Consider the following 22,559-nt stretch of genomic DNA (forward strand, 5'->3'; position numbering starts at 1 on the left):
AGTGCTCACCACTGAGCCACCGTGCAACAATTAGCACGTGGCTCTTTATTCTCTGTGGAATCTCGCTCTGCTCACCATTGGAGCCATAGTCATTAATATATTAATGGTGACATCACTTCAGAAACAATCATTGGTGAGGTATGGTCAGACATTTCTGGTGTACGTAATGAGATGCAGCTCACCTCTTTCTCCTGACAGTTTAACCAATTCTTTGTTGTACAATGGTAAATTGTGAGAGTGAGATTTTGAAGTCCGTTCCACCATGGAGTGCATCACAGTTGATCCTGCCTTGATTCTGACATCTCAAAACTGGAGTGCCGGAGACTGAGGGGAGCAGGAATTTGAGTTGCACGAGGCTACTGAGGCCAACTGAGTGCTAATCCAGCCAGCCGCGCAAATGGGAAGCCTAGCTGGTGGTAAAGGTTCATTGCTCACTGGGCTGCTGCAGGACCAACATGAATCATTTGACAATGTGAGAGTAAGGATGAGGCTAGTGTAGAAAAGAATGACTAAGGGACACAACATCACAAAGTGCTAAAAACTGAATCCACCAAGTGTCTTGTGGGATCTGCCAAGCAGCCGAAGTGCAGCATGATTAAATATGTTGGGCTGATATCAAGATTCGAGAGCTGAAGTCAAATCAAAATGCAGATTGTGTTAATCTAACAGAGGAATGTGAGCATAACCACTATGTTTTTCTTTGCCTAAATTAAACTTTGATAAGTATGTCGAGGTCTTGTGTGGGCGGGTGCAGCTGAGGGAAGGTCCTTCCTCTTGAGCTATAAGAATGAAGGAGTCTGACTTCCACCACATCATCAGCAGAAACCGAAGGATCACTGTGGGAGGAGAGTCAGACTGCATACGCCACCATGAACCCTACACACAGCTCCATCTGCTGCAACTGTGCACTGAAGGTGACCTTCTTTCTATAGCCCTGTCTCAAACTTAGTGCATGTTGTTTAAAATCAACTCGTGGCAGTGGCTGTAATTTTGATAAATCTTGTGGTTTTGGTTGAAAGTCTTGATTTATTTTTGGGAGGTCTTCATTATTTTCTGTCTTATTTCTAAAAAAAAAGTGTTTGGCTTGAAGCAAATGGGACATCTGACCAGAAACTTTAGTGCTGTCAGAGTGTCATTTCCAAAGTTTAGATTTTACTGGATGTGGAGGACTGATCATAATAGCAAAAAAAAAATTGTGGAAAATAAACTTGAAGTGGCTCATGGGAAGAGGGGAGGAACTGGGGGCTGAAGGGAAACATAAGAAAGGAAACACGAGGAAGAGACCGAGAGAAAGAGCGAAGGAGGCCAGGGAAGAAGAAAAAACAAAGTCACAGAAACTGTGCAAGAGAGAGAGAGAGGGAGGGAGAAAAAGGCAGCAAAAAATATTAAAGAATGGCAAGAGGCCAACCTTGGAAAGAAAATCAGAGAAGATAGACATCCACAGAGGCAGACGGAGTGAAAGAAAGATAAATAGAAGGGGAGACAATGGGAGGGAGAGATAAAAGCAGATAGAAACTAAAAAAAGAGAAATATTGAAGACATTGTTTTTCAACCTCATCCACATCAGCACTTCCTAACTGATTATATTCATATGATTGGAAATTGGAACTATAGTGCAATGTATCTTGTCAAAGATACTGAGTGGTTGAGGACAAGATACGAAAACTCTTTCCATCCAATTGACAGAAACTGTGTTAGGGTGTTTAATTGGTTAAATGTCTGTGTGCTAACTCTCTTACTAGTGGCAAGAGAAATATTTACAGCTGGTTTGGCAGGCAGTCCAGAAGCCAGCGACTAAGAGAGCTTTCTGAAACTGTAACATATTGCTCGATTTATCAAATGCGAACAGCTAAACAAATCCCAAAACTGCAAAGAAACTTAAACAGTGTTCAATTTGAGAGAATGAAATGGGTTGAATGGGCAAAACAAAATTAAAATAGCTATTTGCAGGAGTTGTAACTGTAACCATCTCTGTATATAGCGTGTGTGAAGTCTGTCTATGTTATCTGTTTTGAAAATGTGTAAAGCCTGTATTACAGCCTCTTATAATCTAGGAACAGTCTGAACAGTCTGCAGAGAATCTGAGTGCAATCATGGAAAGTCTGTCCAGAATCTGTGTACAATTTGTGTTCAGTCTGTATCTATGTACATTTTTATTAAGAAGTGTATATTCTGTAATCTGTATATATCCGGTGAACAGTGCGTGAATAGTTTGTATGAAATCAGTCTGTATATATTTGTTGCAAAGTCCATAGACAGCTGTGAACACTCAATATACCAAATGTGTATTGCATGTATTATGTTAAGCCTGTCTACTCTCTACCCATGTGCAGTCTACGTATAGTTATAACTTGTAACTCTGTGCATCTATTTATATATAATCTCTCCCTGTGGCTATTTGTGTGTACTAATCTATTTTGTGAAGGTATGTGTTACAAATCCCCTTGTGTATATGACCTCCCCCTGTGGCTGTGCGCACACTATCCCATTCTATAACTGCACCATCCCATCCCATTCTGTGCTAAAAAAACAGAAAAGGCTTGAGAAACTCAGCAGGTCTGGAGACAGAAAACAAAGTTAATGCTTCGAGTCCAGTGTGATTTCTTCTGACCTCACCCTGTTACTGTGTGTAAGTTCTCCCCCCTTCTGACTGTGTATAAACTATCCATTCCTATGACTGTGTGTACACCATCCTACCCTGTGACTGCATGTCCCTGTGTGTACACCATCCTACCCTGTGACTGCATGTACCTGTGTGTACACCATCCTACCCTGTGAGTCATGTCAGGAGTGGATTTCCTTATGGAGAATATCCAAGCACGTTACAACATCTTACACGAGCCTGGGTCATTATCAGGAATCCCCTGCTTTTGTTAATGGACTCTGGGACCACTGTTTAGTGTTTGGAGTCTTTGCCCAAGGGGTGGGTTTGGGCAGCAGGGAGACCACTGAGATTAATGTTAACAAGCTGACCACCAGCCTGGCATCGGCGCAGCTGATGGGACTGTTCTGATAAGAGGCTATCAGGATTTTGTAATGTTAACCCTGTCTCTGTCTGCATGAGCGTTCACAGTGGCTCGCTCATTGTTATTTTGGTATGAGCTGAGCCCTTTTGCCAATCCTAGTTGTGTGGGCAGCCATATTACTGGTGTCTATAAATAAAAGCTGATCATGGGGTGGGGGACTAAATTGAAAACATTGAACGTTCCCTCAGTGAGTCTCTTTGTTTCCAATCTGTACAGGTCCACGCACTGACTCACTTCTGGATGCTGTACCCTCTGCTGTGCCTTGTCGCTGTGCCACAGTGGGCAGTGGTTGCTGAGACTCTCTGTGGCTCGGAGCTGGTGGATACACTCCAGTTCGTATGTGGTGATCGGGGTTTTTATTTCAGTAAGTTTCTGGTTAACACCGTTTAATTTGGACGCGTGTCTTCAATTTCAACCCCGCCTTACATTCATTTAAATTAATGCGTACACTTCTACAGACCGCAGGAAAACATGCTAGAAAATATTTTTCCCACTTTGCGGGTTACTCATTTGGCTGCGAAATTGTCGCTTTTGATATCTGTGCGCCTTAGGGCTTCACATTTAAAGAAGTCACCTGGAAAAGTTGGCACAGTGGCCCAGTGGCTAGCACAGTTGCCCCACACCACCAGGAATCAGGGTTCGATTCTAGCCTTGGGCCACAGACTGTGTGGAGTTTGTACATTCTCCCATGTCTATGCAGGATTCCTTTGGGTGTTACAGTGTCTTCCCTTGGTCCACAAATGTGCAGGTTAGGTGGATTGGCTAAATTGCTCTATAGTGTCGAGGGGCATGTGGGCTGGATGGACTAGCCATGGGAAATGCAGGGTTACAGGGATAGGGTAGGGGGATGGGATGCACTTTGGAGGGGTGGTGTGAACATGATGGGCCGAATGGCCTGCTTCCACACTGTGGGAATTCTAAAAGTCAAAACCTCATAAAATCTGACGCCATATTAGCAGGAGTAGGCTATTCGGCCCCTCAAGCCTGCTCTGTCATTTAATATGTCCATGGCTGATCTGAATGTGACCTCAGACCTATATTTCTGCTGACCTCTGATAACCACTGCCTCACTTGTGGATCAAATATCTTTCGAACTCAACCTTGAATATACTCAATGACCCAGATTCTATTGACTTCTGGGTCAAGTATTTCAACTCCCTGAGAGGAGAAATTCCTCCTCATCTCCATCTTAAAGTGGAGACTCCTTATTCTGAAACTATCCCATGGCTTTAGATGAGAACAGACGCCTTCTCAGCATCCACTCTGTCGATACCCCACAGAGTCTTAATTGTCTTATTGGGATTACCTCTCACTCTTTTAGGCTCCAAAGAGTATCGCTCCAATCTGCTCAACCTATCCTCGTTAGAACAAATCCCACCCATCCCAGGAAACAGCTTAGTGTACCTTTTTTTGAATTCTTAAGAAGTCCTTAAGTTAGGAGACCAAATGTGTACACAGTACGCAAGGATGGCATCCCCAATGCCCTGTACAGATGTAGTAAAACCTATACTCCATAAATCCATCTGCCTTCCTAATTATTTTTCCCTAATGACTAAACTAATCCTAGTATTTTTGAAAGCTCTTTACATACTCCTGGCAAATTACTTTCAACAAATTTGGCTACAATACAGTCAATTCCTTCATCCAACTCACTGATTTTCTTTCTTCACTCATGGGATTAGGAATCCCTAATTGCACACAGATACAACTGAGTGGCTTGCTGGATCCATTCCAGAGGGCAGTTAAGAGTTAACCACATTGCTGTATATTTGGAATCTGTCGACCAGCCCTAGAGGCCATTAATGAACCAGATGGATTTTTGCACTAATCATTTCAAGGTCATCATTAGATTCTATGTTCAAGTTTTTTAAAATTGTTTTCAAATTCTATTGGGTCCCAGTACATTATCTGAGTCTCTGGATTACTTGTCTAGCAACAATACCACTAAGCCATCAGCTTTCTCACTGACTGCAAAGAGTTAAGGTTCCTGTGGTACCTTACTAATTACAATTTGCTGTCCTGAAAATGATGTATTTACCCCAACTGTCTATTACCTGTTAGTCAGACAATCCTATTTGCACACTTGTTATTACCCCCAACACTATGAGCCTATATCCTATGCAGTAACCTTTAGTGTGGCACCTTATTGACTTTCAAATACAATACTGATCCCCCTTTATCTACCCTGCATGTCACACCTTCAAAGAACACTTATAAATCTATCAAACATTTCATTTTAAAAAAGCCCTTTCTCAAAACCATGTGGGCTCTGCCTGATGGTGTTATGACTTCCTAAATTTCCTGTTATCACCTTCTTAGTATGCTAGGTGCAAGGATTCAGACCATCAGATCCAGGGGCGTTGTTAGCCTTTTGTCCCATTAACTTTCCTAATATTTTTTTTCTCTAATGATTGGGATTGTTTTTAAGTTTTTTTTTTTACCTTGTTATTTCCCACTCTTCATGGGATGTGTTCTCCATTTTTTACGGTGAAGATAGATATAAAGTACTAATCAAAGTCTGCACATTTCTTTGTTTTCCCAATATTAATAACCAAGTCTCAACTCCTAAGGGACCCACACTTACTTTAGATACTCTCTTCCTTTTTATACAAAGTTTTATAGTCAGCTGCCAAGCCAATGTGGATCAAGTGAATTCTCAATGAAAACCTATCCTTACTGACGTTACTTATATTATGCTTTTCACAGTTTCAAAAGAACTTCACAGCAATGGAGTACTTTTGAAATATAGTCACTGTTGTAGTGCAGAAAACATGATTCCTATTCACACAAAGCAAGAGACCATCCAACAGCAATGTGATAATGGGCATTTAATCTATTTCGAGACAGGCATTAAGAAAAATACTGACCAGTACACTGGGAAAAATATCTTCCTTCTTCTTTCTTGAGTAGTGCTTTAAGATATTTTACATCCACCTGAGTTGGCTGAAGGGACCTTTATTCAATGCTCCTCTTCTGATGGTGCAGTACTATACTGGAGTATCAGCCTTAATTGGTGTTCAGGTCTGTCAAGTTGACCCTCAATTATTAACCTGGTGCTAAGAATGATAGCCATTGAATTATGGCTACCACATCATACCTGGGAAATACTCACGTCTGCTAACCCACAGACATAGGAAATTTGGGCCCGGTCTGAACTACCAAGAGACAGGCAATGACCCAGTGGAATTATCACTGGATTGTTAATCCAGAGACCCAGGTCATGTTCTGGGCACCTGGGATCAACTCCTGCCATGGCAGGTGATAAAATTTGAATTCAATAAATATCTGGCATTAAGAGTCAAATGATGACCATGAATCTATTACCAATTGTTGGAGAAAACCCATCTGGTTCACTAATGCCCTTTATCAAGGAAACTGCCATCTTTACCCAGTCTGGCCTGCTTGTGACTCCAGACGCACAGCAATGTTTTTGACTCTTTACCGGGGTAACTATTGACAGGCAATATATGCTGATCCCCCAAACGAATTGAAAAAAAGATAGCCAGCTCAATCTGTGCTGTGATGCTCTCCCAACATTTGGATCATATTCACTCCAGCTTCCGCTGGGATCGCAATATTGACTGTCAGAAATCTGAAATCTAAATAGAAAATTTGAGTAACTCACAAGAGGCCAATGATTGCAATTTTGATCAGGACTCAATGACTGTGTGAATAGGGAACGTGGGAGGGAATTGTAGCTTCTGGAATTGGTGAGTAAATTTGGAAAGCACAGTACTGCCCTCCATAATGCACACTGGCCAATCACTGCTGTGTAGAATGGGGGGGGTTAATCTGCTAGCCCCCTCTCTTGACAAAGTTCAGAAATAACTTCTCCCGAGGGGGTTCAAAGCCATTTCTGGCCACATGCTCATCTGATTGCATGGTAGAACTGACTCTGAGGGGAAACGGCCTCTTTGTGTCTTTATGTAGCTCTTAACAATGACTGTCACTACTGTGACAAAATAAATTCACACTCCCAGTAAACACTCCCTATGCACTCCTGCTTGCACATCACTCCAGTCAGACTCTGCATGATTGACCTCAATGCCTTATGAAATGTCCCAGGAAAAGGCTTTATTGTCCAAGTAATTACTTGGCAATATGGCATCCATTGAGATGCAGTTACAGCAGTGGGTCTGACATTCCACTATTGTAGGAACACACCATGTGATGTGTCCTGATTTGCTGTGTGCATTCTGTATTCCCAGATGCTATCATTCATCTGCTAACAGTTCTGGGAGCTGTACTTCTGAGGCAGTCCTCAGAATAAGATTTGTATTGTGGGTTTCTAAGCAATGATTAAGTTATAAGAAGGACTGGGTCCTCTCCACAGTGAGTTATTGGATTGTTTCACCCACAGTCTGAAATTTTACCAGCTTCTGTCAAGGAACCACATGTAAACGAACAATATGTTAGGATTGTTCCAAGCATATAGGAGTCAGTGCAGTTATTGTTTCAGGACCAGGGCCTCCTGCTTATTTCCTGCAAGGAGACTCCATGTGGAACTATACTCAGCATGAAAGCACTTTAAAGCAGATGCTGGGCTCAAAGCCAGATTTAAACTGCACCTCTTTTTGTATCTAATTCAGCCCAGTTTGTGCAAAGATCATGTGACATATGACTTGAATTCATTCAAAACAGTGTACATCAAAATAAAACTGAAGTGTCAGCATTGGCTAATGGAGGTGGGAAAACCAGTAATCCAGCACCATTACTGAGACTTTCCCTTTTCCACATTGAACAGGGAAACATCACTATTCCTTCTCAATTCAGCTCTTCCTATTGGATTTCATTCTTTAGTACTCTGTTCCTACCTGCATGTTGATATGTATCCTTCCTCATTGAAAGAATAGTCAATTAATCTTTACACACTTACAAGGGAGCCCACTCTTCCTGTGCAATATCAATGACATCAACAATGCTGCTTCCCTCTCTTGTCTGGAAATGTAAATATTTATCTATTTCGTTTCTAATTTCCACTCCACTTTCACCTCTACCTGGTCAATCACTGACTTCTCTTTTCCCTTGCTCGCCATCTCTGTTTCCATTTCTGGGCCACTGATATCCACTATAAACCCACCGACTCTCACAGTTACCTCAACTGTACATCCTCACGCTTCCTGTAAAGACTCTATTCCATTCTCCCATTTCCTCCATCACTGTTGCATCTGTTCTGATGATACCAGCTTCTACAAGAGGGCCTCCGGAATGCCCGCCTTCCTCCTCAACTGGGAATTCTTCACTACTGTGGTTGACAGGAGATCAGCTGTGTCCAACCCATCTACAGTACATCAACCCTCACTACCTCGAACAGCAATAGGGCGCCCCCTGTCCTTACCTACCATCCCACCAGCAACCACATCCAGAGGAGCATTAGCCTCCATTTCCACCACCTTCAGCAGGATGCCATCATCAGACACATATTCTCCTCCCTTCCTTGGGCAACCTTCCGCAGGAGCCACGGCCTCCAGGACACCCTGATCCAGTCCTGCTCTGCCCCCAACAGCATCACAGTACCTTCCCATGCAATTGCAGAAGATGTAACACCTACCCATTTACTTCCTCTCCCCTCACCATCCATGGCCCCAGACACACTTTCCAAGTAAAGCAGCAATTTAACTGATTTCTCTCAATCTAGACTGGTATATTATCTGCTCACAATCTGTTGGCCTCTAAACTGGGAGAGGATAGCTAGACTGCGTGACTGTTTTGCAAAACATCTACATTCTGTTGGTAAAATGACCCTGAGTTTTCAGGGTGGTCTGCCACTTCAACACATCACTATGTTCCTTGGCCAACATCTCTGTCTCAGACTCGCTGCTCCAATGAAGCTCAGCACAAGCTAGTAGAACAGGTCTCTTAATTATGTTTTGCACTAGATCAGAATTTCTTCTAATAATATGCATTGTCATTACTTCTTCTCCTTTTAACCAACAGTGCAATGTTACAGACCTTCAATTCTCAGCAGTGTGTAGTCAGAGAGGATCATGGTCATTGCTTCTACATGTTTCCTTGTTTCCAATAACACCCTTGAATACATTTCATCTAGGCCTGGTGACTTATCCACTTTCAAGCTAAATACCTCCTATATCCAATATTTCACATTCCTTTTTAACGAAAAGGTCTGCTTCAATTACTCTTTAGTGAAAACAAATACAAAATATTTGTATGTTCGCATATTCTCCCTTCCCATATAGGTTATCTTTCTGTCAATGGCCCTAATCCTTACTGAGCTATCTTCTTGCTCTTTATATATTTATTAAAATAAGACTTGAGTTTTCCTTGATTTTAATTGCCAATACTTTTCTCTTGTTTTCTGCATTCTTCAAACTCTCTAAGGTACTCTTGGCTTTTCTGCAGTGTTGAGCCGTTGTCATCTGAGCTAAACTTTCCTCCTTTTTTATTCCCCAATCACGGTGTTCTTTCACTTCTGGGCGGTCCGGAATTGAGAATCACTCTCTTTTTCTTTCTGGAGACATGTTTGTCCAGAAATCCCTCTATCTCTTCCTTAAGTCATTCCCATTGCTAAAACTTTCTTCAAGTAGATATGTCAAGTCTACTTTCAAGCCTCCATGGAGGTCAGTTTCTCTTCACTAAATCGTCCTTTATTTACATATGAACACTTCTTGATTCTAGTACAGTCTCATCCAGAGTCGGTACCAAAGTGCGAGAATCGTTGACACTCCTGTTTATACCTGTCAGCCAGGGTTCCCTGATTGGACCAGGTTAACAGCACCAATCAGGGAGCTCAGATTTTATCTGGTCCAGCTGGCTGACCTTGTTGTGGTCACTATATTTGCTTTTCCTTCCTGATCTATCTTTATCCTTTTTGATCATGCCTCTGGATCTAACTGAATTATAATCATAATTAATCAATCTAATTTATGGGTGGCACGGTGGCACAGTGGTTAGCACTGCTGCCTCACAGCGCCTGAGACCCGGGTTCAATTCCCGCCTTAGGCGACTGTCTGTGTGGAGTTTGCACATTCTCCCCGTGTCTGCGTGGGTTTCCTCCGGGTGCTCCGGTTTCCTCCCGCAGTCCAAAGATGTGCAGGTCAGGTGAATTGGCCATGCTAAATTGCCCGTAGTGTTAGGTAAGGGGTAAATGTAGGGGTATGGGTGGGTTGCGCTTCGGCGGGTCGGTGTGGACTTGTTGGGCCGAAGGGCCTGTTTCCACGCTGTAATGTAATCGAATCTAATCTAATTGTTACCAAATTTGCTCACTGTAGGTCTCTTGTTTTACATTAGTGCTAAATGTCTTCACTCCCTCAGTAGTGACATCATTGCAGTCTGTTCCAGTAACCTGGATCAGAATGGCCTGGTTCTGTAAACACTTGGAACAGACTGATTTTTAAAATGTACTCATTCACGGGATGAGTGCGTTACTGGCTAGACCAGCATTTAATACCTATCCCTAATTACCCAGAAGTCAGTTAAGAGTCAACCACACTGCTGTGGATCTGGAGTCACATGTAGGCCAGACCAGGAAAACATGGTAGTTTCCTTCCCTTAAGGACATTAGTGAACCAGATGTCCTAATGGAGATTGGTGAGGATTGGTGAGGATAACTCAGTGCAACTTAAAACCTCAAAGAATATTTTGTGAGAAAAACATGTGTTGTTATTCAGTGCCAGCAAAAACTGTAACCTTCTGCTCTCCAGGTAAAAGTTCTTCATACATAAAGTACAAATACAGCATAAAGAGGCAGAGTAAAGGCATTGTGGAGGAATGTTGCTTTCGGAGTTGTGACTTGCAGTTATTGGAGTCGTACTGTGCCACTCCCCGAACATCGCGATCTGTACCACCTTTAACCACCGTCAAGCCCCAGGTAAGGAGACTAGTTTCCATGAGGAGGTGCCACATGGTTTCCCTTAGCGAAACCAAGTGCTGAGATTTACAGTTAATGGTTAAATGGGTGATCAAACAGATGTAAAGTCGAATATATGGGTCCAGGGCTTCCTCAGAGTAGAGAGGAAAGAGGGAATGGTGACTGAGCAGTGGGGATCCTGGGAGGGGACAGTGATGGAGCAGAGAGGATTCTGGGAGTAGATGGTGATCAAGCAGAAATGATCCTGCGCAGGTATGGTGACCAAGCAGGGAGATTTCTGGGAGAAGATGGTGACTGAGCAGACAGATTCCTGGGAGGGTTGCTTGGGAATTTTGCCACCTGCACAGTAGGATGTGGCAGGGAGTCCCTCCCATTTTGCTCATATTTGTCAGCCTGTGATTTCTATTTACTTGACAGAAGCAGGGAACGTTGTGCTTTTTGTGTCACTAATTGCTAACCTTTGTTGCAATTGACATGTATGCTAACAATGTGGCACCACTGGTTGCACTGTTAGTTTAAAAGGCAGTTTGTCATAGTTACAGAGCTTGTCAAGGGTAAATAAGGGTTCCGTTTGCCTGCCACTGGGGCATTGAGTGGGGATTGAGTGAGTGGTGCTGGGAAAGGAGTGGGTGGGATGAGTATAGATGGAGGTTAAGTTAGAACAGTGTTGAGGAAGAAGTGAATTGGGGTAGTTGGGAGGTGTCCATCTCTGAGGGCACTTTATAAACCCTTCTACACTCTGTGAACATTATCATTTCTACCTGTCAGGACAAGGCACTGATTCCATTTGAACACAGCCCAGGCAAGATGCAAATGAATAGCTTTGATTTATTTAAGGGGTAGCAAAGACATGAGGGAGGAAACAGTAAGAAGAGTGAAATAAAGAGGATTGGCCCAACTCATCTGTGCTGTAAACACAACATAATATGCCTGGAGCTTTTATCACATGACATCCTGTTTCTAGATGTCTGCTATCATTTGCCACCCTATGGCTACCTGATACATCCATTCCCGTGACATCTCCATGAACTAACCAAGCAGATAGTGAAGATGCCTTTTGAAATGAAAATATTCAAAGAAGCTAAATACAAAAGTGCCCCCGTAAATTTGCTTCCAATGCAATGAATAATGATCAAGGGTCTCTCCCTCATATTTTGTCAAATCATCAATAAACTCTAAGGGCTACATGTTTAGTAGTGAGTGCAAAATCAGAATTGTTTTGTGTTGATTCTAAACCAGCAGACGAAGTACAACATGATACAGGGCTTAATGCATTATTCATGCTCTACAGTCCAGACCTATAGCACTGAAACAGTGCAGTCATTCAACTGATGTAACCTGCAGTTTGAACTCCATATAAACGAGCTCCTCCTGCACTCATCATCTATTTCCATTTTGCCCATCTTCCCTGGCCCCCTCCTCTTGCTTCAGATCTTCCTGTGAATGTCCTAATGATTGTGACACTGCAACTCCGTGTGAAGGAATCCCTCCTATGTTATTTTATTTGATGGGTTGGTCACTACCTATCCATGCCTGCTGGTTCCAACCTTGCTTACAAACGAGAAGAGTTACTCCAAGTCCATCTTCGCGAATCTTTTCCTAATGCCCAAGATCTTGATCAGATTTCAACCTGGTCTTACAAACATAAAAAACATAAGAATGAGAAGCAGGAGTAAGCCATCTGGTCCCTGGAGCCTGCTCTGCCATTCAATAAGTTGGTCTTTTGTTGTGGACTCAGATCCACTTAACCCCTGGTCACCATAACCCTTAATCCTTTACAGTTCAAAAATCCGACAATCTTTGTGTTAAAAACATTCAGTCAATAGACTCAATTGCTTCACTGGGCAGAGAATTCCACAAATTCACGACCCGTTGGGTGAAGAAGTTCCTCCTCAACTCAGTCCGAAATCTGCTCCCCGTTATTTTGAGGCTGTGCTGCCTAGTTCTCACTTCACCCGGCCAGTGGAAACAACGTCCCTGCTTCTATCGTATCCATTCCCTTCATCATTTTATATGTTTCTATCAGAATCATCCCTCATTCTACTAAATTCCAATGAGTATAGCCCCAGGCTACTCAATCTCTCCTTATAAGCCAACCCTCTCAACTCCATAATCAACCCAGTAAACTTTCTCTGCACCGCCAGTACATCCTTTCTAGAAATAATAAACATAATAAAAGAAAGTGCTGGAGAAGCTCAGCAGGTCTGGCGGCATCTGTGGTGAGAGAAACAAGCGTTAATATTTTGAACAGTCATATTGGATTGGAAAGGTTAGTTCTGATTCTCACTCCACAGACCCGCTGACTTTCTCCAGCACTTTTTCTGCTTTTGCTCCTCACGGTCTTGCCATTCCCAGAGAAATTTATTCAAGTTTGTTTAATCTTTCCTGATCATTGTATCCTCTGAATTCTGAATGTCACTGTAAAATCTACCATGCGCTTCCTCAAGTGAAAGAAAGGGTGATAGGACATAGAACATAGAACATAGAACAATACAGCACAGAACAGGCCCTTCGGCCCACGATGTTGTGCCGAACATTTGTCCTAGCTTAAGCACCCATCCATGTACCTATCCAATTGCCGCTTAAAGGTCACCAATGATTCTGACTCTACCACTCCCACAGGCAGCGCGTTCCATGCCCCCACCACTCTCTGGGTAAAGAACTTACCCCTGACATCCCCTCTATACCTTCCACCCTTCACTATGTTCTTCTTTGGGACTTTGTGTCAAGTCAGATTGTTTAAAAGAGTTGGCTGTTGGGAACTGACTCTGTAGGGATGTCTGTGTGAGTTCCTGACTCCCATCCCCTAACTAATGTAGCCATCATCTTAGCTCACACCTGATTACTGTTCTTCGAACAACCTTCTGATAGAATTTTGCTTTGTTCCAGGTTGAAATTTTAAAGAACTCATATAAAGAGATGTCCAAGTCTGCCAAGTGGATTTCCAAATTACTGGGGCATAAAACAATGGTGGAAAGCAGACCCTCAGTGAGAAGCCAACATGAAATGCAAGACCTGAATCCATTCCAGAGTCAAACACCTTTGATGGCACTGTTGAGCAAGTCACCAAAGAAATTTCCAGAACTTCAGATAACAAACTCGCGATAGTACTAAGGAAGGAGAGAAGGCAGGATGCACTAGATTCCACTGCCCTTTCTTGTTCAATGTTACTGTGAATTCAACACTAGTGTTGAAACTTGGAATGGAGAATGGAGTTGGAATGAACCAATGCCTCTTCTTTCATTGAAACATTTTGCTCTTCACTCTAGCTCAAGCTGTTTCCCCATTCTCTTCAGCCACCACCTACCCCCACAACCTCACATTCGTAACACCTAGTCTAAGTTGAATGCTGGACTTAATCACCTGGAAAAGATATCCCTCATAAATTCTACAATGCAAGGGACAGAGAAATTTCAAACTGTTCACTGTCAAATTGCCCTCAGTAAATACAGTATTCTTTATGGGCTCCTTATTTAAAGAACAATGAAGAAATTCAGACCAAATGTAATATCACACATGAGCTCACTGAGAATCTCAAAACTAAACACAAGAGAATTACGTCTCCACAAGCATCAACAGGAACCAAGCAAGCAGAGAGCAGCACCAAGGAACAGGAGTTTGGCCCTTGTCATCCTGTGCTGTGACCGTGGGCCTGAACAGAGACTGTTAGTTTATGAAGATGGACTGGAATGGTAGAATGCTGTGAGGAGGTGTTGGGTGGGGGCTGAGTGAATGAAAAATCCCTCTCCCAATTTCTGCACAGTTCAAGTGACTGAATGCCGATTATTCACGAGGCTGGTGTGAATACATTTGCGATGGGCACCATTCTCCAGACCTACTCATCTGTCCAAGTCAGGAGCAAAATGAAATTGAAGGAAGTACCCCATTGGACAGTTTTGCAAAGACTATTAAGTGCACCTTATTTAATATTGACAGTTCTGAAAATGTTACCTGCCATTGGTTGATGTCAGCGGGTGGTATTGATGTTGATTGTGTCTATAATGTCAAACTTCCTGCTCATATATTTAATGCCTGTTGAATTATTTGTATGTACTCCATTGTAATTTCTCCAGTATCATGTACCAGCATTACACTTCAGTATTACCCTACTACATTACGTTTAAGCGTGACATTACTATAATGCATTAATGTTATGTTACGCGGCATTATGTCACTTTCCCATTCATCCTCAATATTCCTGATAGGTACTTTATAATCCACAACATTTCCTCACCTTTCCATTTGCAAGGATAAAAGATGAATACCATTGGTCCATGATTGCTTGGGCATAGCCATCGATGATATCATGGAATTGAGGTTCCAAAATGCTTTTATCTAGATCAATCAACTCATTAAACCATCATTTTCCTTGGCACCAATTCTATCTAGCACTATCTCAGGCTGAACCAGTTCATAGTCTCAGCATCCTCTTTCGCTGTGACCTCTGACCCCATATTCTCACCAACACCAAGATGTTCATCTCTGTAATATCACCTCGTTTCTGCTGCGGTCTCAGTTCCATCAGCTGCTGAAACTCTCATCACTGCTTTCTTTTGTCAGCTTCGATTGCACGGAGCTCCCTCCCTAATCCTCTCCATCTCTCTCATAGTCTTTCCTCCATTTCGACTCACTTTGAAATCTACCTCTTTGGTGAGGTTTTTGCTCACATTTTTCTATTTTTTATAGCTTAACCACAGTTTGTGCTCCTGTTAACAAAATGGGACATTTCACAAGGTCAAAGGCAATGTATGAATGCAAATTGTTATGAGAACCTTGGCAAAAATGCCACAATGTCGAGAGGGGAAATTGACACTGACTGAGTTAGACATTTTTCTAATAACTCCATTGTCAATCATTTTGTCACCATAAAACGTCAGGAGAACAAAGGTGTTGTTGCTCATTTTGAGTACGGATTGCATAGAGATTATGACCCAGAAAAAGACACCTTGGCTCAACCAGTCATTACCCGTCCCTCTTTGTCAGTAAGGAGTCCCAACTGCATTTAGAGGCCTATTTCCTACCCAACAACTGAGTGGGCCCATTTCTATCAATAAAGTGGTGATAATACCTCCTGGAAAAAAACAGGGAGCTGATCTCTTCAAAATATTTCTATGATTTCACTGGGAGGAGAGAACATGGAGATTCTTCCTGTCTTTTCACGATGTCGCAAGCATAGAACAGCCAATGAAAATGTTCTGTACCTTTGTGATGGTCTTCGAGTTTGTGATGAATGAGTTTGTCATGTTCTACTGTGATTTATTTATAATTCTTTACGCTTTTTGTGAAATCAATGCATTGTACATCAGCAGCAAGCTGGAACTGGTTTCGAATTTTTATTGGACAGAAAATAAATCTCTACAGCATTTAACAAAATGAGAAGGGTGGTGTGTTGCCAACCTAATTGGATATCCAAATATTGCCTTTGCTTTATTTTGGAGACAGAAATTTTGCACCATAATATCTCCGTGGGAATTATTTTACATACGGTTGCAGTGAGACAATGGGCTGGAGGTGCACCCTGCAAAATCTCACTCATAAAGAAGAGTCCTGATTCACTCCCAATAAGATCATACAATATAGGAACCAAAGAGGTCATTCAGCCCATCAGGTCTGCTCCGCCATTCAATGAGATATGGTTAATCTGATCATCCTCATCTCCACTTTCCTGCTTTTACTCATAACCCTTGATTCCCCACCTGATTAAAAATCTGTCTATCTCAGCCATGGTGTACTTAACCATCCAATCCCAATAGCCCTCCACGGTACAGAGCTCCACAGATTCACTACCCACTGAGAGAAGAAATTCCTCCTCATCTCTGTCTTCATTATGTGACCCTTATTCTGAGATGATGCCCTCTGGACCTGAGCTCTCCCACAAGGGGAAGTCATCCCTCTACATCTATTCATTCAAATCCTTGAAGAAACAAGGTTTCATGAAGGTCACCTCTCATTCTTTTATCCTTTTGATTTGATTTGATTTGATTTATTATTGTCACATGTACCTAGGTACAGTGAAAAGCTTTGTTCTGCATGCAGTACAGATCACAACATAGAAAGATCATAGGGTGATTGAACAGAGTGAGGAATACAGCGTACAGCTGCAGAGAAGGTGCACAAAAAGCAAGATCAATGTTAGATTTGAAATTTGAGAGGTCCATTCAGAAGTCTAATAACAGCGAGGAAGAAGCTTTTACCGAACATGCTGGTGTGTTTGTACTTCCAAAGAGTATCAGTCCAACCCACTCTGCCTGTCCTCAGAAGGCAGTCCCTTCATGGCTGGGATCAACCTATTGAATCTTCTGTGGACTGCCTTCAATGCCAACATATCTTTCCTTGGTAAAGGGCACAAAACTGTTCACAGTATCCAAGCTGAGATCTGACTGGTGCCAAGTATAGTTTTAACAAACCTGCCTACTTTTATTTTCTGATCTGTGAAGGAAGGAGCAGGATGTTTTATAGATGGCTCTGCATTAGACATCACTCCTAGTGAGGGTGTTCAGTTCTGCTGCATGTTGATTGGCTAATGTATTTTGTCTTATTTGTTCATGGAATGTGGGCATCCCTGTCTAAGCTGGAAATTACTGCCCGTCCCTCATCGGCCAGAGCACAGTTAAAATGCAACCACATTGTTCAGGGTGTGGAGTCACATATAGGCTGAGCAGAATTCCTAATGGACATTTGTGAACCAGATGGGTTTTTGTGAGAATTGACAGAGGTAACATGATTGCCATTTGGTCAGCTCTCTGATCCAATTTGTTATTGAATTCAAATTTCACCATCTGTTGTGGTAAGATTCAAACCCATGTGGCCTGGGTTCTGGATTACTCATCCAGTGATATCACCACTCCTGGCTCAAGGGATTTGGGATAGTGTGGGAACGTATATGACCAGCTATGATCTAACTGGATAGTGTGGCAAGCTTGACAGGCTGAATGACTTTCTCCTTTTCCTATGGGAGGGGTCTTTCAGAAGCATTGGTGCCAGCAGCAGACAATGGCATCAGTGGAGTTGAGAAACCTGAGAGGGAAAGGGATAGGACGGAGAAGATGTACCTCTGACTATGAATCTCAAACACAAAGCAGGTAGTTCCTCAACGTGAATACTGCAGAAGCTGATTGAGCACCTCAGAGGAAATCAGCAGCAGACTGTACTCCATCAGTTTTGAATTTGCAGTGTTCAGTCTGAGAGCTGCAACTTGGTACCATGCAATTGCATTCAGTGTGATTGTTATATGCCACAAAAGTTCAGGCGATATTAGCTAATAAAGGACACTCAGAGAGAAGAAATTCCTTCCCATCAGTGTCTTCACTGACACATTCCTTACTTTGAAACTGTGGTCTCTCAGTTCACCAGTAAGGAGAAACATCCTCTCAGTATCCATATTATCAAGCTCTGATGCATCTTATGTTACAATAAAATCACCTCCAATGATTCCAAATGCCAATGAGTAGAGTTCAATCTGCTCAATCTTACTACATTAGACAACATTGTCAGCCCATTATTCAGTAAAGTTGCATGCAGTATTCCAGGTAATACAGGTCTCACCTGTGCAGTGTACAGTTGCACAATCTTTCCCTCCATTCCTACTCCATTCCCCTTGCAAAAAAAGGCCAACTTTTCATTTGTCAACCTCAATCTGCTTTCCTGTCTGTTGTCATTTGTTTTGATCATATAACTTACCCAGCATCATGTTTGGTTAAGTGCTACAGAAATACATGTGCCTAGTGTGTGAACGAAGAGCTAAGCTATCCTATTTAATTCAAAGACAAGCATTTTGTAGACTTGTTCAAGTTTGTATTTGAACACCTATTTCATCCAAATCTCTGTTGTTTAAGGTTCACCTCGTTTAAACCAAACAGCCTGTCCAATAAGGTAAGCTCGAGAGACTAAATAGTGAGAAAATGAACAAACCTTCTATCTGTCTATAGCAGATCAACAATGGGATACTTACAATTTCTACTACATGAAGGAGCTCAGTATAAATGGCTAATGTAAAAGAAACACAGTGCTACTGCTACTGATGTATTTGTTATCGTTTAATGAATGTGCTAAACCTATTGTAGCAATTTCTTTTATTCATTCTCAGGATGTGAGTGTTGCTGGCTGGGCCAGCATTTATTGCCCATCGCTAGTTATAGAGTCGCTGTGGTTCTGTTCGCCGAGCTGGAAGTTTTTGTTGCAAACGTTTCGTCCCCTGTCTCGGTGACATCCTCAGTGCTTGGGAGCCTCCTGTGAAGCGCTTCTGTGGTGTTTCCTCCAGCATTTATAGTGGCCTGTCCCTGCCGCTTCCGGTTGTCAGTTTCAGCTGTCCGCTGTAGTGGCCAGTATATTGGGTCCAGGTCGATGTGTTTGTTGATGGAGTTTGTGGATGAGTGCTAAGCTTCTAGGAATTCCCTGGCTGTTCTTTGTTTCGCTTGCCCTATAATGGTAGTGTTGTCGCAGTCGAATTCATGTTGCTTGTCGTCTGCGTGTGTGGCTACTAGGGATAGCTGGTCGTGTCGTTTCGTGGCTAGTTGATGTTCATGGATGCGGATCGTTAGCTGTCTTCCTGTTTGTCCTATATAGTGTTTTGTGCAGTCCTTGTATGGGATTTTGTACACTACATTAGTTTTGCTCATGCTGGGTATCGGGTCCTTCGTCCTGGTGAGTTGTTGTCTGAGGGTGGCTGTTGGTTTGTGTGCTGTTATAAGTCCTAGTGGTCGCAGTAGTCTGGCTGTCAGTTCAGAAATGTTTTTGATGTATGGTAGTGTGGCTAGTCCTTTGGGTTGTGGCATGTCCTCATTCCGTTGTCTTTCCCTTAGGCATCTGTTGATGAAATTGCGCGGGTATCCATTTTTGGCGAATACCTTGTATAGGTGTTCCTCTTCCTCTTTTTGCAGTTCTGGTGTACTGCAGTGTGTTGTGGCCCTTTTGAATAGCAACAACAACCTGAAAGCAACAACACCCCCAGATTCTATGGACTACCTAAAGTGCACAAACCAGACACCCCACTCAGACCCATAGTATCACTGCCAGGGACACCATCACACAAACTGGCTAAAGAACTACAGCAGAAACTGAAACACCTGATCAGCGGATCCAGACACTTTATACAGTCAACACAGGAATCTCCGTTCGGTGTTCTCTGTACCATCACGTCCAGGAATGGGAGTTGGTTGTCCTTTTCTTCCTCTCTCGTGAATCGGATTCCTGTGAGTGTGGAGTTGATGATCCGGTGTGTTTTCTCTATTTCCATGTTTTTAATGATTATGAAGGTGTCAGTGGAACGAGGACATGCCGCAACCCAAAGGACTAGCCACACTACCATACATCAGGAGCATTTCCGAACTGACAGCCAGACTACTGCGACCACTAGGACTTATAACAGCACACAAACCAACAGCCACCCTCAGACAACAACTCACCAGAACAAAGGACCCGATACCCAGCATGAGCAAAACTAATGTAGTGTACAAAATCCCATGCAAGGACTGCACAAAACACTATATAGGACAAACAGGAAGACAGTTAACGATCCGCATCCATGAACATCAATTAGCCACGAAACGCCACGACCAGCTATCCTTAGTAGCCACACACGCAGACGACAAGCAACATGAATTTGACTGGGACAACACTACCATTATAGGGCAAGCCAAACAAAGAACAGCCAGGGAATTCCTAGAAGCATGGCACTCATCCACAAACTCCATCAACAAACACATCGACCTGGACCCAATATACCGGCCACTACAGCGGACAGCTGGAACTGACAACTGGAAGCGGCAGGGACAGGCCACTATAAATGCTGGAGGAAACACCACAGAAGCGCTTCACAGGAGGCTCCCAAGCACTGAGGATGTCACCTAGACAGGGGATGAAACGTTTGCAACAAAAACTTCCAGCTCGATGAACAGAACCACAGCAACGAGCACCCGAGCTACAAATCTTCTCACAAAGTTGTAGAGTCTTAGAGTCATAGATATGTACAGCATGGAATCAGAACCTTCGGTCTGAAGGTGGTGGTGAGCTCCCTTCTTGAACCGTTGCAGTCCTTGAGATGTAGGGACACTCACAATGTTGTGTGGGGGACAACGCCAGGATGTTGACCCAGCAACAGAGAAGAAAAGAGATATATAGGGTGGCATGGTGGCTCAGTGGTTAGCACTGCTGACCCACAGCACCAGGAATCTGGGTTCAATTCCACCCTCAGGTGACCGTCTGCGTGGAGTTTTCATATCTTCCTCATGTCTGTAGGGGTTTCCTCCTGGTGCTCCAGTTATCTCCTACAGTCCAAAGATGTGCAGGTTAGGTAGATTGCCATGCTAAATTGCCCATAGTGTCCAGAGATGTGCAGGCCAAGTGGATTAGCTATGGGAAGTGCAGGGTTACAGGGATAGGGTAGGGGTGGGTCTGGATGGGTTTGTCTTTGGTGGACTTGATGGGCTGAATGGCCTCCTTCCAAATTGTAGGAATTCTATGATATTCCCAACTCAGATGATGAGTGGCTTGGAGGGGAACTTGCTGGTGGCGTTATTATGAATCTGTTGCCCTTGTCTATCGAGATAGTAGAAGTCACAAATTTGGAAGATGTTATCAAAACAGGTTTGTCAGTTTACCGCAGAGCATCTTCTAAGTGGTGTCCACTGCAGCCACAATTTGTTCACAGTGGAAGTAGTGAATGTTGAAAATAATGGGTGTTAATCAAATGGGCTGTTTGATCTGGATGATGTTGAAGGGAGTCAGGAGGTGAGTTACTCTCTATGGAATTCCTAGCTTCTGATTAGCTCATGTAGACACAGTATCAAATGGTTGCTCCAGTTATGTTTTTGAACCTTCCAAACAAGGAGAATCCTATAAGGACAAATCATAGAAAGTACTTGGAGAAACTGACCACGGTTATCTCTTTGTTCCCTGAACCTGCTACTTACGTACCTCGATGTCTAGGTAAGAAACTATGTCAAGGAAACAGAGCTCGAGGATTTATATCCAGTGCTCACTTCAAACATAGAAATCAAAAAACAGAATCAAATAAAGCAGGAATAGGCCATTCAGCCCCTCTGCAATACGACCACTGCTCTTCTGCTGAGGTCTCAACGTTTTCTTGCCAGCTCAGCATAACTTTAATTCCCTGATATTTTAAAACTCCAACCACCTGTTTAAATACTTTCAGTGATCTTGCCTCCACAGCTCTTTGAGAAAGAGAATTCCAGACATCTCCCACCCTTGGGGAGAAGAACTTTCTTTATATCTCAGTTTTAAACAAGTGGTGCCTTATTGCATCCCTTAGTTTCAGATTCCCCAACATCCACCCTGTCAAGTCCCATTAGAATTTCAAACGTTTCAGCAAGATCATGCCTCATTCTTCTAAACTGTAAGAAATAAAGGTCTAACCTGTTTAGCTGTTCTTGATAACTCATTCTATGAATCATCATCATGAATAACCTCCAGTGCTAGTCTATCCTTTTTTAAAAATATGTGGGCCAAAACTGTACAGGGGTGGCCTCATTAACAACATGCACAGGACTTCCTATATTTAAACTTCAATCATGTGGCAATAAAGAACCAAAATTCTATTTGCTTACTTCATTACTTGCTGCACCTGCATGCTAATATTGTGTTCATACACAAGAACACCAAGATCCACCTGCACTGCACTATTTTTGACATCACGCTCTATTTAAATAGTGGTTTGTCTTTTGATTTTTCTGACCTCATAGTTTCCT

The 22,559-nt window shown here is 42.7% G+C and overlaps 1 protein-coding gene across 2 annotated transcripts; it reads left to right on the forward strand.

Moving 5' to 3' along the window:
- The first annotated feature begins 779 nt into the window (after window positions 1-779).
- On the forward strand, window positions 780-16,237 carry LOC148145187 (insulin-like growth factor 1). Of its 2 annotated transcripts, none has more exons than XM_087973760.1 (4): window positions 780-914; window positions 3,243-3,390; window positions 10,688-10,854; window positions 13,744-16,237. In XM_087973760.1, exons 1-4 carry the CDS (start codon window positions 870-872, stop codon window positions 13,960-13,962), a joined length of 579 nt encoding a protein of 192 aa, XP_087829886.1. In that variant the 5' UTR covers window positions 780-869; the 3' UTR covers window positions 13,963-16,237. The 2 variants fall into 2 exon arrangements, with proteins under 2 accessions (XP_087829886.1, XP_087829887.1); XM_087973761.1 differs by lacking the exon at window positions 780-914 and adding an exon at window positions 1,529-2,629.
- The last annotated feature ends 6,322 nt before the right edge of the window (window positions 16,238-22,559 follow it).

This window comes from Chiloscyllium plagiosum, unplaced genomic scaffold (genome assembly GCF_037043375.1).
Source record: "Chiloscyllium plagiosum isolate Xiang-an unplaced genomic scaffold, Cpla_swu_hap1 HiC_scaffold_26, whole genome shotgun sequence".
Classification (NCBI taxonomy): domain Eukaryota; kingdom Metazoa; phylum Chordata; class Chondrichthyes; order Orectolobiformes; family Hemiscylliidae; genus Chiloscyllium; species Chiloscyllium plagiosum.

Excerpts from the sequence above, each read along its gene's own strand:
- LOC148145187 (XM_087973760.1), top strand. The coding sequence starts at position 870 with ATGAACCCTACACACAGCTCCATCTGCTGCAACTGTGCACTGAAG. Across the intron at positions 915-3,242 it reads GCTGCAACTGTGCACTGAAG|GTCCACGCACTGACTCACTT; the intron begins GTGACCTTCTTT and ends CAATCTGTACAG. Across the intron at positions 10,855-13,743 it reads TAACCACCGTCAAGCCCCAG|GTTGAAATTTTAAAGAACTC; the intron begins GTAAGGAGACTA and ends GCTTTGTTCCAG.